The 14,764-nt window shown below is 42.5% G+C and overlaps 1 protein-coding gene across 1 annotated transcript; it reads left to right on the forward strand.

Moving 5' to 3' along the window:
* Nucleotides 1–1,889: 1,889 nt before the first annotated feature.
* Nucleotides 1,890–12,414, forward strand: fkbp1ab (FKBP prolyl isomerase 1Ab). Its single transcript, XM_086214007.1, has 5 exons — nucleotides 1,890–2,054; nucleotides 2,185–2,232; nucleotides 8,112–8,224; nucleotides 9,195–9,358; nucleotides 11,021–12,414. The coding sequence occupies exons 1-4, from the start codon at nucleotides 2,018–2,020 to the stop codon at nucleotides 9,321–9,323; spliced, it is 327 nt and encodes a 108-aa protein (XP_086070133.1). The 5' UTR covers nucleotides 1,890–2,017; the 3' UTR covers nucleotides 9,324–9,358; nucleotides 11,021–12,414.
* Nucleotides 12,415–14,764: the final 2,350 nt, after the last annotated feature.

Below are 14,764 nucleotides of genomic sequence, written 5' to 3' on the forward strand. Positions count from 1 at the left end.
ACACAAAACCTGAATGAACACAATAATAAACTCAGAGGCAGACTAATATTTTGTTTTTTACTCATTTCAAAGTTTTATGGATTATTGGACATTAGGCTGGGTAAAGAAGACAGATTATACTGGACGATGCACTTGAAAATTTGAAAATGGATATTTTTGGTCAGTTTGAATCTTGTTTTGTTGCTGTAACTGTTGTTAGCCATCTGTGCCATGTGTCCCTACCTTTTGTCAACGTCAGCAGACATGTATTAAAGTGTAATAAAATCAGAGAATAGAAAGGGTAGCTATCGCAAGACCCCTCACCAATTTTTTTGGTATGCCACAAAGGTGTCATACCCAGATTTATTAAAACCAGGATATTGTTTACACATACGCCCACGCATGCACACACACACACACACACACACAGAAACAAAAAGATTTGGATAACATATCCATGGACAAAATAACAGGTGGGCGGCACGGTGGTGCAGTGAAGCAAGAAGGTTCCTGGTTTGACCCCCGGCTCCAACACAGGATCTTTCTGTGTGAGTCTGCATGTTCTCCCTGTTCCTGTGTGGGTTCTCACACAGATTTAAAATTTGATTATATAAATATATACATATATACGCACACACATATGGCAGTCAGGTGGTGTGCAGTGGTTAGCACTGTCACCTCATAGCAAGAAGGTTCCTGGTTCGAGCCCCGGCTCCATCACAGGATCTTTCTGTGTGAGTCTCCATGTTCTCCCTGTTCCTGTGTGGGTTCTCTCTGGTACTCCAGCTTCCTCCCACAGTCCAAAGACATCAAGAGGGGACGAGGCTGATTGATACTCTAAATTGACTGTAGGTGTGACTGTGAGTGTGAATGGTTGTCTGTCTCTATGTGTTGGCCCTGTGATGGACTGGGGACCTGTCCAGGGTGAACCCTGCCTCTCACCTGAAGGCTGCTGGGATAGGATCCAGCCCCCCCGCGACCCTTAACAGGATAAGCGGAAGACAATGGATGGATGGAAAATTATAGGTTTAAGCAACTGAGATTCAGAACTGTAATTTATAGTGACAATACTTTAATTATGGTTTAATATTTCAAGCTTAGCACAGTGTGCAGAACCTCTTCTTTTTATTCTAAGTGCAATTAACATAACAAATTGATCATGCTATACATTCAAAAGGTCAAAGGTCAACTTAGATGTGACATCATAATGTTGTGAAAAAACAAAAACAAAACATTTCTGGTAATCAGCTGTCAGTAATGCTCTTAATTTAATTTAGTTTTTTAAAATTAAATCCCTAAAATCTGCACTACATAGAAAAGGCATGCTCAAGCTGAGGCCCATGGCAAAAACTGACCCACCATACTCTTTGGTTAGGCTCGTTAGGCGTTATAAACCAACAACAACAAAAAACCCACAGACTGATAAAATAATAATAATAGTAATAATTATAATTTAAATGATATGCTGTTGATCAGGCAGCAGACAGGCTTACATCATTCTGTTATTGCAGTTGGTCATATACTGAATGGTGAAGTTAATCAGAAATGCTTCAATATAGTATATATTATATATATATATATATATATATATATATATATATATATATATATATATATATATATATATATAATTTATATTCAACTGCGTAAATGGTTGAATATTATTCTATTGAAGGAACTTAGGATCTTAGAAATATTCTGAATTTAAACAACACTGTTTGCCCCAGTTTTTGCCCGGGGGGGGGGGGGGGGGTCTGAACACCCCTCATATAAAGTCGGACAAACACGAGGGAAATTTGTAGGTCGACTTCCAATATGGACGCTAGGGGTCTCCTTCTAGAAGACGGAAATGTACTAGACTGATTTTATTTTGAAAGTTTAGGGCGGAACTGCTGTGTGTCGGGGCTCCGCTGACGCTGGCGTCCCTGCGGAGAGTCGGAGACAGACAGCTGAGAACATCCGCTGGAGGAGCAGACGGACAGACTGCGGAAAGAGTGTGTTGCCGGGTGCAGCTCCGACCATAACACACCGTAAAAAAATGGGAGTGGAAATCGAGACGATCACTCCAGGCGACGGTAAAGCGATTGCTCGACGGAGAAACTCGATTTGTTTTGCTTAATATGTTTGCGTATCTTACTCCAGCCGCTAGTACACCGCCCGCACAGTGTGTACGTTATATTAAGCGCCTCTTTGGTTTCTCCACAGGAAGGACTTTCCCCAAAAAAGGACAGACGTGCGTGGTGCATTATGTTGGTGAGTTAAATAAGAAACTTGTGGGAATAAAACCACCTCTGCTTCTGCATACATGCACATCCATTTCTACTCCGAAAGGCCATTCAAGTGGAGTAACGGTAGTGTGTAAGTGTCTCCTGGCTGCGCTGTCATTCACAGCGAGCACTCTAACCTCCTTGTAGGAGCATTAGAGGGGTTAGAGAGATGATAGAAGGTTTTACAGGCAGCTGAGAGTAATAAAACGCTGCCACGGCTGACATTTTTCTCAGGCGGTGGGTTTTAGTAGGGCAAAGAGCCATGACTGTCATTCACTGACTGGGCTTGGGCTTGCATGATCATTTAACCCCTTCATAACAGTTCCTGGAAGGACATTTGCATGGAAGATATTCGGATGTTATAGCAGCAGCAGCAGCAGGGGTGGCGGTGTGTCCCGGGGACAGGCGCTGCCTGGCTGGCTGGCTCCAGCACTGCGTAAAATGATGCGCGCTCCAGTTTTGGCCAAGCGGTCCGTTACAGTCTCACCGAGTCCAGTCAGTGGATCATGTAGATTTGTCTTGAGTTACCGAACGACTAAATTGGAGACGCAGACGGATTCCGCCGCAGGGTTCACTCAGGGGGCCAGACACGCCAGACCAGACCAGACCAGACAGACAGACAGACAGCGGGGTTGGTTTTAAATCCCGTCTGATTTCCAGCGCTCTTCTGTCTTTGTTGGAGTTTCTGGGGGTGGGGTGGGGGGGTTAGGGTGCTCAGTTGAGCGGATTAGAGCGTCTGGGAGACTGTAATGGTGGCAGACTGTTTGAGTCACTCTCAATATATTCCTATACTTGGTTGTATTTGTTAATTGTCAAATCAAAACTACATTATGTTGGATTGATGCTGTCCAACCAGCACCCCCAAACCCTTAAATATTCAGTTATTCAACTCAGTTATTACAAATAATATTCTTCCTCGTTTTTCGTTGATGTTTTTTTTTAAGCTCTAAACATATTAATAAGAAGACTTTACAGCCATGCCAGCTCTGCAACATGAGCTAAATAATAGCATCAGCATGCTAACTTACTCACAGAGAAATGCTAACACAAAGATGCTGTCTTGCAGTTATTGCCTTCAGATGGAGTCGTGGATAAAACCCGCTTGAGTAATTCATGACATTATAGGTGCAGGTAATAACGGTGTGACTCGTGTGCATAACTTCCAATTCTGTAAACTAGAGCTCACAAGCAGGGCCAGAATTAACACCTAGCTGTACCCTGGGCAACAATGTTCAAGGGCCCCATCATAATACAGAATAAATGACAGTAATATACAGCGAATATACCCAATACTTCAATATCTAACTGTCATAAAGAGCATTTTGATGTGTGAAAATGCTCATAGAACTACAAATGCATCGCTAGGTCCTCTTGCCGCGGCCACTCACTCACATATGTCTTATGAAAACAACACATCAGCATCGGTATAATCTGGCAAAACTGACCCACTACATAGAAAGGGAGGGAAGTGTCCTCCATTTTCTGAATTGTTAGCCGTCACTGAGGAAGTCCACAGATGAGACAGAAACAAAAATCCATAATCTGATAGAATCAAGTAACATTTTGGTCCTCAGCTTATTTGAAACATGTCACCTTCTCACCTCAGAATTCAACAGGACAATCAAGTTATAGTGCATTATAAACATTTTGAAATCTGCCATTCTCTCAACAACAATTTACAGCATTTTCATGGTGCCACCACAAGAAAAAATAAGAAATAAAATGCAGTATCATCTGCTCCAATAAACAATTAGGTCCCAAACCCATATGTTCTGCACTCTTTACGTGATCCCCGATCCTCTCTGGATGTTTCCAATCGCAGAATCCGCTGATAAATGCGTGCTTTAGGGATGCCAGGAGTTTGCAGGCATAGCAATAACAGGATCCAGTTGATGGCGACTAAAGAAGCCATTCCCTTGGCACAATTTGGTTGTTTGGGAAACGGCAGTGAAGCAAATCGTTGGTGAGGGAGTGTGTCCTACTCCCAAATCTGGACTCTCTTACCGATGCCGGATACTTAGTAGCCCTGTTCTGGAAAGCTGCAGGCCCTCTGTTGAGCGCCTCTTCCCGGAGCTGCTCTGTAACAGGCCCCCACAGTGCAGGATCCCCAGGGAGTACAGAGGAACAAGGACGGCTCGCAGACTCGACGAGCGGCTCTGATGGTGGTGAGACTCGGGACCCATCACTGCTTCCCTTGACCATCGCACTCGCAGCAGAATCTGGGCAGACGGTTGAAGATGCTGCCGGCGGGTCTACGCTCTCCGGGCTGTGAGCATTAGCAAGCGCCGGCAGGAAAGAAATGTCCTGGCTAGTTGCTTTCTGCCTTTCTGATGTCCTCCTTTTTTAATTTCCGTTTAGTGCTCCCACTTAGCTTCTCCATGTCTGTATTTCCTGAGTTGTGTAGAGTGGTGCTCACGCACCTGTTCAGTCAGTGCATGTTGATTGGCGGCAACTTTGACCGCCTCATATGGGCTGACCAATGAGGAGAGCGCGCAACGTAGCAAAGCTTGACGGAACACCAGTGGATAATTTAATATAAGCAAGAGACAACTAGATTTGATTGTGCCCTCAAGGCCCAGGGCCCTTATAGGTCGTGGGCCCTTGGGCAGTTGCCCGGTTGCCCATATGGTTAATCTGGCCTTGCTCACAAGTTCCATTTGAAGGAAGCTAGTGTTTATCATGCTGAATGTCAAAGTTAAAACATGTGAGTTAGCACAAAACTCATAGCAAAGCATGGGTTCATTTAAATGTCGTTTTGGTTGTTTTTGGCAAAAAAGCAAAAGATTTAAAATTTGATTATATAAATATATACATATATACGCACACACATATGGCAGTCAGGTGGTGCAGTGGTCAGCACTGTCACCTCATAGCAAGAAGGTTCCGGGTTCGAGTCCTGGCTCCAGCACAGGATCTTTCTGTGTGAGTCTCCATGTTCTCCCTGTTCCTGCGTGGGTTCTCTCTGGTACTCCAGCTTCCTCCCACAGTCCAAAGACATCAAGAGGGGACGAGGCTGATTGATACTCTAAATTGACCTTAGGTGTGAGTGTGAATGGTTGTCTGTCTCTATGTGTTGGCCCTGTGATGGACTGGGGACCTGTCCAGGATGAACCCCGCCTATCACCTGAAGGCTGCTGGGATAGCATATATATATATAATGAGAACCATTTGAGCCAAGTCTATCTTTTTTTTTACAAGATTGCCATGGCGCTTTCACGATTGACAGTTGTTACCTTGTTGATTGAGTTAAAATAGATGCACTTCACCTCAACTCAACCATCTTGTATTAAAATACTCTACTCCAACTGCAAAACATCAAGATGGCTGCCACCAAATTGCGAAACTCAAGGCCTATGAAGCAGAATCATTAAATTGGGTCAGCACGTATTTTGACCTGATGATGGTGCTAAATAAAAAGTTATAGGACCACCAAAGTTACGAAACTTCATCCAGAGGGGGACATGGATTTGTGTATTTCACAAAAATACTCAACAATTTTCAGCTGGTGCTTGACGGATTCAACCTCTGGGGACCATGAATGTTTTCCTGGCAACCGTCTTACAATTGTTTAAAAATTGTTTGGTCCATATATGAACATGGATGTGTTGCAAGAGACTTTTTCAAACGTAAAAAAAAATTAATAAAACCCATAACGTCATCAATATTTGCTAGAATGTGTATTTGTCTGCACCTGTTCTCAGTCATGGCAACGCGGGTGTGGGTCTTCTTGCCTGGTAAGACAGACATAACTCATGCTGTAATACAAGCCTATTTGGTTCAAGATTATATAACTTGGTCCAATTTGGGTCTTTGCCCATTGACGTATTTTTTTAAGCATGAGGGAGATCAGACTGCATCCTCCTTTTTGTGTGTGTGAATATCACACAAACTACAAGATTTCCTCTCTGGGCGGTTTCCCTTCCTGTCAGCCTACAAAGCAGCCCTGAAATGCAACATGAAACAGGATATTCCATTACATAAGCCTTTGTCAATGTCCAAATGAAGATCAAAACTTGGATTTGCCGGTTTTAGAAAACCTGCTATCTGAAGGAAATGTTTGGTGTGTGAAAATGTCAACACTTTGTTGTTTGGTGGGACATGAAGTGTGTTGGTTTTTACTGTTTTTATTGGACCTTTCAGCTCTCATAGATAATTCCATTAGGCTCTTATCTAGACGTACAGAGGGGGACTGGACGCCCACTCGGCTCCCTGGATTACAGGCTGTATCTTGCCAGCCACCCCCTGATGTGCCCAACAACATGCGCAATGCTGCACCTTCTCCCCCACACACATCACACCACAGACAGACCATCAGCACACACACACACACTGCTAATAACAGTAATAGCGCAGGCGTAAATAGTCTTGGTGGGGTTCTATTCTGCGGATTGATGCTTGCGTTTTCCCAGACTGTCACTCTGAAACCCACCCTGCAGACAGCTGCAGAGGCTATTTCTGAGATCCTTGGAATCCCGACATTTGTGCTCTTAATATACACGCAGGAAGGGACGATGGGTGTTAGAAAAGCCTCGAAGATGTTTTTGTGTTTTATTAAATGTTATTAGTAACACAATTTCTTCCAGCTGAATGTTATTGCGCTCAATACCAGACTCAGTCTCTTATTTTAGACTTAATAAAGCTCAAAAGGGAGGTTCCAGAGGTGAAACTCCCCGTCATATTCTGCACAGGGAATTGATTAATAGCCATAATGTCATAACCATCTGAGTTCGGATCACCATGAATGAGAGGGTTGTGACACAATAGTGCATTTCCTGTAGAAGCCTCAAGTTTATATGATATCAGATTTGTTTTGGCCAACTTTTATACTGATTGTCATCTTTTTTAGGGCCAAACAAGAAGTGGATGCCCTTCCTTCCTCTTTGTGTGCATGTTGGAGTTCCTAGACCCTCACTGGATGATTGACTGCTAGTTAGCTTAGCTGCAGAGAAAGCTAACATACTATTTTCACAGCAAATGCATAATCTATTAGTGCAGGCTAAGCCCATTTTGGACAAAAATGTATTTAATGATTTCTGCGATGGCTTTCTCTTCTGCCCCACTGCTAGTGTTTGTTGTAGCTAAGCTAACTAGCAGTCAGCTGTCAAATGAGGCTTCGGAGCTTCATCATGAACACAGAGAAAAGTGTATCTGTTTGTCTGGCCCTCAAAATGATGAACAATAAGTACAATTCCCCTAAGGGTTGGTAGGTTTTATTAGCTAAGAATTGCTACACTACCCCCTCCCCCCCCCCCCCGCCCCCATCCTTAAGTGTCTTCATCTCTTATTGGTGGAGTGCAGCGTTACCATGGAAATGTTTGCTAAACTAATTACAGTCGGCTAATTCCGGTTTCATGATTTCCCACAATCGTTTGAGAGGGATCTGGCTGCAGAAACATGCTTTTCCATTCTGGAGAGAAATGTTGAATCAGTGACAACTTAGTGGTGACAAAAATGCTCAGTTTAACATCAAATGTAGTTTTGTTGAGCAACATTGGCTCAGAATTATTTCATGCACTGCTGTATGGGATGAGTAGTTCCTTAACTCTTAAGATAATCACATACACAGTCTTGAACCACTGCCTTTTCTCAGTTTTCCTGTTATCTTTTTTAAGCCATATCAAATATTTGAAGGTCACATCTCAACTGCACGCTTGGGGGGGGGGGGGGGGTTCCTGCTGTTAAACTTCATTTCAATAATTTGCTGAAACATTAGTGGAGGTACAGAAGGGGAAATTTACTTCCAGAACCAGAGCTGCTAAGAAAGATAGCAGATACTGTTTAGCTATGCGGTCGCGTGTTGATGTCAATGCATAAGGCTAGCAGCTGCTTCACGGCGTCCTTTCTCCCCGTCTCTGGTGTTTGTAGGCTCCCTGACAGACGGACGCAAGTTTGACTCATCCCGCGATAGGGACAAGCCTTTCAGGTTCAAGATCGGCAAGCAGGAGGTGATCCGAGGCTGGGAAGAGGGGGTTGTGCAGGTATGGATTCAGAAAAAAATGTTGCGCTCATTGAAAAGATCTTTTTGATGAACAGAATTGTTACCTCTTATTTCTGTCTGCTGTATTGATTTGAACCCTGGAAGGAGCGCACACTTGAACTGCTACAGCGGTTTTTTTTTTGTGGTTTTTTTTTTAATCTAACAGTCTTGATGCAAAGGCAGAACAGGAAATGCACTTACTTGGTAAAATTGAATTCACTGCACATTTGCTGTACAACATCAATTTACTGACATGGTTCCATTATCAAGGGTTCACTCAAACGTTTCCTTTAGTGTGGCTCCAGTTCTGTATCAAAAGACACAGTAAAAACAGGAGATCGGGAGCTGTGCCGATTGTATGAAATGCTACATAACTGCTAGTGGTCACTTCTTAAGCCAACGCTCCACGTGACATTCATAACGCTGCCGTATTATGAATGAACGCCTATCTGACTTCCTTTCCAGAACAAGACAAGACAGATACCCTTCTCTCCTCTGTGAGATCCACAGAGACTTGCTGACCCCTAGTTAGCTTAATGCATTGAATTGTAGCGGGGGGTGGGGTGGTATGTTTATTATTATTTTGTCCATCTGGATAACAAAGCTCCTGAAAGCGTTGCCAGATCTTGCGAGGGTGTGCTGCCAAGAGATATTTCCTCCTGATTTATTCTGTCAGTAAAATGTCATTCACTGAAGACCCTGCAGAATCACGGCGGTGCAGCTCACTGCCGTCAGTACTCTCCGCATGTTCAAACATCACCCTGCTGGTGCCTGTTAAAAAGCTTTGACACATTGTTACATCCCATATTTGACAACACAGAGCAAATGCAAATGTAGCAATATGGAAGCACGAAGAAACATTTCAACAGTGTTGTTTCCTTTGGTGTATCGAAGACGCTGCATGATGGGCCAGTTAAGTGTACCTGGAGGGAGCGACTCATGACCTCCGTTTCTCCTCCTCTCCTCTTCAGATGAGCGTTGGCCAAAGAGCCAAGCTGACATGCTCACCCGACTACGCTTATGGAAACAAAGGCCATCCGGGCATCATCCCTCCTAACGCCACACTCATCTTTGACGTCGAGCTGCTGGGTTTGGAATGAAATTGATCCACAGCATCCACACTTTTTTGTTCTGTGTAAGTAATCCCGTAAGATGCGAGGGTAACATCCATGTTTTATTGACGAACACACTTTCTTCAGGCTTTCAGCGTGTCCTCAGGTGGTGGTTACTGCTCGCTATCCCACAATGGTTTGTCATCTAAGACGTATTAGCAATGTTGAGTGAGGACAGGGGACTTAATAAATGTTCCTGAGCCTGAGGAGATTCAAATGGCCTTGAACAGGACATTGTAACAGAGAAAAGAGGACTCCCCTTCATACTACTTATAGGAAATGTAGGCCGTGACATGCGGGCAAGCCGCACGTATGGTGATATTGACCAGTCACAATAGTGTTGTGAGCTGGTGTTGACATCGTGTCATTCAATAAAATGTCAGTGAAAGTAAAAAAAAACCAAAAAACTCTAATACCGGAGGATAAGCGACATTTTGACTTTTCAAGGCAGGAATTAAACGCTCTGTTCTATTAACCTTTAAGCCATCGAAAAGGACGCATTTCTAACAGGGACAGTGCTCTCCTCAAGAGGGTGAAATGTGTGGCGAGCATACTTGTGAACACCAGCAACCCGAATATTATTTCGCATGCTACCAGTGAACTGTCTCAGAGGTATGAGGCGACGTTGATGCTTGCCTTCAAAACCATTGTGGAAGCCTCTCTTCCACCTCCCGAGACAGTATTTTAGCCTTTCCTGATGTACCCAAAGATGGCTGACTGAACTTGCTTGAGCTCATGCAGAGTTGTAGTTGTCTTTTTTTTTTTTTCCTAACTTGATTTTCAAAAGCATTTGCGAGACATCTGTTGGGCAACCAGCAAATGTTAGCTGGCTCGTGTACAGCAGCTGAGCATGCTAACGTCACAGGTGTACTGAGGCTGTAAATTCCCTTTGAGATCAGAGATTTTAGAAAATGCTTTCACTTGAAAGTGATGCCTTAGGAGTTTCCTGTGTATAGGCAGCGAGACAACAACACAGCAACACAAATTGGATGGATTGCATTGCATTTTCTATACCGTTTAGCTGTTAAGGTTTGGGGGGTGGGGGGGGGCTGGAGCCTATCCCTGCTGACATCGGGCGAACGGCGGGGTTCGCACAATGGCGCTCCATCACAGGGCCATTCGGAGCAATCAGGGGCTCAGTATTTTGCTCAAGGATACTTCAAATCCCATCAAATCAAATCAAAAGCCTTTATTTTCATTGTATAGCATACAACAAAATTTGAGTGCAACTCCCTTTGGTGCAGTTTTTCAAAAGACAAGCACAACAGTTATAAAATATATATAAAAAGGCTCTGGGCAGAATAAAACACCAGATGAAATAGACATTTTTAAGAAGAAAAAAAAATATATATATGTATATAAAATTGCAGCGAAATATCAAAAAGTCACAGAGATGTGTGAGGAACCCTTTGGTTGTTAGACTGCAACTGTACCTCCAGGCCATTCTGCCCCTCACCAGAGCAACGTTTCACTATAATTGTGACCGCTGCTGCTTTAGTCTGGTGATGTGTAGTAAATGTGTAGTGTCCTCGAAAACACTCCATCATAAATGGGGTGCTGGCTCCATCTGTGGAGGTAGAAAGGGTACAGGGCATTGAAAAGTGTGACTGAGCCTTTGGCAGGCGAGCATCCAGGGAAATTGTTTTGTAACCTGTTTTTTGTTGTTGTTGTTTTGATTTCCACAGGTGACTTCGTACCTGTGACTTGGACAGACGCTAGGAGGGTCTGCACTTGATTCTATAAGAGGCTTGAGTCTATAGTTCCACTACATTTATGGTTATTATTTCATCAAAACTGTGACAAGTTGTGTTACTTTGTCTCTTTGACTGAATTAATTAAACTTTTCCATCATATCCTTCCACCTTAAAAACTATGGGTCATCACCTTATGAACCTCCATGTTCTTAATCTTGAATTTATTTTTCCTCTTTCTTTCTTTTATTTTTCTTTGCGTTTCTGAGGTGTTGGTTGTGCATGGTTACACCGAAGTACAAAATACCAATGAACTACTACTAGCAGCGACATTCATATGAGTCAGAGAATACTAGTGTTATAATGTTGAGCTGGTGCTTGATGCATTACAGAAACAAAACAGTGTACAAAAGAAAATGAAAAGCACACATTTGTATCGAAAACCCCATCGAGTTGAAAAATGGAGTGAGTTTGTGTTAGAGATTTGGGGGTAGTGTTGAATTTAGTGGTATATCATTGTCCAGGAGCTGTTGGCTCAAACAAAGGCTCATTTCAGTATAGTACTGCTGTGTTTTCTTTTTCATTCTGATTTTTGAACTGAAGCGTGAGCAAAAGAGGGGTAATTGGTGCAAAAGACAACCAATCACAGTTGTAGATAGTTCTAATCTGTGCCTAAATATTTTACCAGATGACACATGTTTACTACCTTGCCCTGTCTGCATGTTTTAGGCCCGACAGAAAACCCTCGTATGTAAGTGTTGAAAGCTTTGCATCTGATTTGCGTTACCATTGCCTTTTCGTTTCGCCAAGTCTTTAAACCCCATTTAAAGCCATACACAGGTCAAACAGTGCAAAGACAAAATTGGAGTTTATATTCTTTTCTTAGAAAGAAGGGGAAATGCTTGAAAATTACAAAAGGGGGTTGAGGAATCAATGAAATTGTGACCTCCCCCTAAACTTATTTTGTCTAACAACTTCTTCAATCATGTATTTTTCAGATGCCAACTTTCTATCTTGAGAATCAACAAAACGTTGAAACTATGATGACAGATAGCGTGTGTTTTTTTTTCTGTCAAACGTGCCACACTGCTTAAATGAATCTGTGCTGTGGTAGATAAGTCTTCTCACAGAGGCATCCTAGTGGTTTTGTATCTCAAATAATAATAATAATAATAAAAAAAAAAGTTTTAAATGGAGTTTAAATGAAGGAAAATGCTGGCCTGGCTGTCAGATACTGATTATGGCTGTGGATTTTTCATATTGGCCAAGTTGCAGCTGGTGTGGCAGCAGTCCACCTGTGTACTGTGTAGTTATGTGCTGATCCGTTAGTGTATGCAGGCTAAACCAATGATGACATATTTAAAATAAATGAAGTGCTCACCACCTGATTGCCTGTTGTGATGTTTATTTGTTTGTTGTATTTGAGCCACCAAAGATGTGCGCGTCTGTGTTTTTAATCTTCAATATCAATGAAGCAGTGGTTGCGTGGCTTTGTCCACAACGCTTGTGAGTTGCTCCTCATAGTACTCAAGAAACTGATTGAGGATAACTATAAAACAGTTTAGCGTGATTGTTCGCCTTACACAACACACACACACACACACACACACACACACACACACACACACACACACACACACACTTTGTGTTGCCACTTGCAAATTAAAAGCTGCGGAATTTAAAACAAAAAATCTTAGCTTGTCCATCCATACGCTCATCCCACTTTCATTAACGTGCTATCTGTTCATGCTATGCCTGGGACTCAAGGATGAACCAAAAGATTTTGCTGGTCTGAGGTCACCGTCATCTCACATTAACGCCACATCACCTTGAGGGATTTTTTTTGCAAATATAGTTCAAACATCCTCTGGGACTCAAGGATAACCTGAAAAAAACCACGAGTTGCCAGGGTCGTCGTGACGGGCAGAGGCACACAACCATGATTCGGTATTTTAGTTATTTTTATGATTGTTACATTTGGTATTTAGATTTCATATTGCAACCGGAAAAACATGACCCTTTTACAAAATATGATGTAATACCCAATGGTATTATTTACCTCTGAGGGGACCCTGAGGGAAAAATGAGTTGTTTGACCCCTGTTGCATCCACACAATCATAAACTAGAGCGCAGACCTCCGCTGAGGTCCATGTGATATTTCTTCAGTAATAAAAGTGCTCAAATCTGCCGCTGAATTATTGGGTAATGTCTTTGCCCACTCCACTCCTCCATCATGAATATCCAGCAGGTAGTTTTTACCTAATCTGGTTGACAGTAGCAACCGAAACAGAATGCAGTGACTCTTGGTCCTGATTTTGCAGCATCAGTACAACTGACTTTGAAACGACAAACTATTTTCACGGTGCTGTGTGGTTGGACAGCTGTCAAATCTATACGCCACATATTTGTCAATCAATTATTGTTTTGAAAAAAAAAAAGATTTCAGTATCTCACTTGTGCACGCACGTCCGGCCTCCTCTCCCCTTATTTTCGTACGGGTGACATTTTATATATGCATGAATGCATTTAAAAATGGTTTCAACTTTCAATTATAATAAAACATTTTGGGGGAAAAAAAAAACCCTTCCTATTAAGTCTCATTGTAATCGATGATATTGACGGTGTAAAACAGTGAGCTTCGATATGTCATGATATTGAGAATCTTCGGTGAGGATTCCCTTCAAGTCCTTTAATGTTTAATAACAGTGTTGGACAAATTACTTTCAAAATGTAATACATAAATAACTAACATTGTAATGTATTATTTTACTAATATAAAGTAACTAGTTACATTACAATATTACTCATTTTCAAACGATAAGTACAAGATATGACTCCAAAACTGAGGTGGATACAGTTTCACATTTTATTGTAATGTTTTCATTGCTGTTCATGTGTATGACCAAACAGGAAATACTGAACTTTTTCCAGTGGTATGGCTCAACCAGTCTGGTAAAATAAAAAATGAAAAGGAAACCAGGAAACCACGGTGGTGCAGTGGTCAGCGCTGTCGCCTCACAGCAAGAAGGTTCCAGGTTTCAGTCCTGGCTCCAGGATCTCTCTGTGTGGAGTCTGCATGTTCTCCCTGTTCCTGTGTGGGTTCTCTCTGGTACTCCAGCTTCCTCCCACAGTCCAAAGACATCAAGAGGGGACGAGGCTGATTGATACTCTAAATTGACTGTAGGTGTGACTGTGAGTGTGAATGGTTGTCTGTCTCTGTGTGTTGGCCCTGCGATGGACTGGTGACCTGTCCAGGGTGAACCCCACCTCTTGCTGCTGGGATAGGCTCCAGCCCCCCCACGACCCTTAACAGGAATAAGTCGAAGAAAATGGATGGAAAGGAAACCATCGCCACTTATTTAGGTTAACAACTCAGTGTAACTAAAGTTACTGACATAGTGACAGTGAAAATATTACTGCTATTCTATTAGCAGAGCATGCGTTTAAAATAGGTGCAATTCCATTTCATTAAAGCCCCTTGTGATGTGTTAAGGAGCATCACAAAGCCAGCAGCCCACATATGTCTTATTTCACAATATATGTTTTTGAGGCACTTAAGAGTTCAAAATATAAATGCACGAGGTTGTTCTTTCCATACAGTGTCCCTCCTTTCTTTCTGAGCTCTCTTTGGTTTTGCAGCTTTAATATTGAAACTGCTGTACCACTGCAAAAACAGAAACTCTGATATAAATTCTCCCAGGGCACGTACGTCAGTTATAGAATACAGGCTCTGCGCG

The sequence above is a fragment of the Aulostomus chinensis genome, chromosome 9, assembly GCF_037954235.1.
Source record: "Aulostomus chinensis isolate RoL2024-O1b breed Wild chromosome 9, RoL_Achi_v1.0, whole genome shotgun sequence".
Taxonomy (NCBI): domain Eukaryota; kingdom Metazoa; phylum Chordata; class Actinopteri; order Syngnathiformes; family Aulostomidae; genus Aulostomus; species Aulostomus chinensis.

Bases quoted from the DNA above. Each gene is read 5' to 3' on its own strand.
- fkbp1ab (XM_086214007.1), top strand. From the start codon at position 2,018: ATGGGAGTGGAAATCGAGACGATCACTCCAGGCGACG. The intron at 2,055-2,184 runs GTAAAGCGATTG...GTTTCTCCACAG, and splicing joins GACGATCACTCCAGGCGACG to GAAGGACTTTCCCCAAAAAA. The intron at 8,225-9,194 runs GTATGGATTCAG...TCTCCTCTTCAG, and splicing joins GGGAAGAGGGGGTTGTGCAG to ATGAGCGTTGGCCAAAGAGC.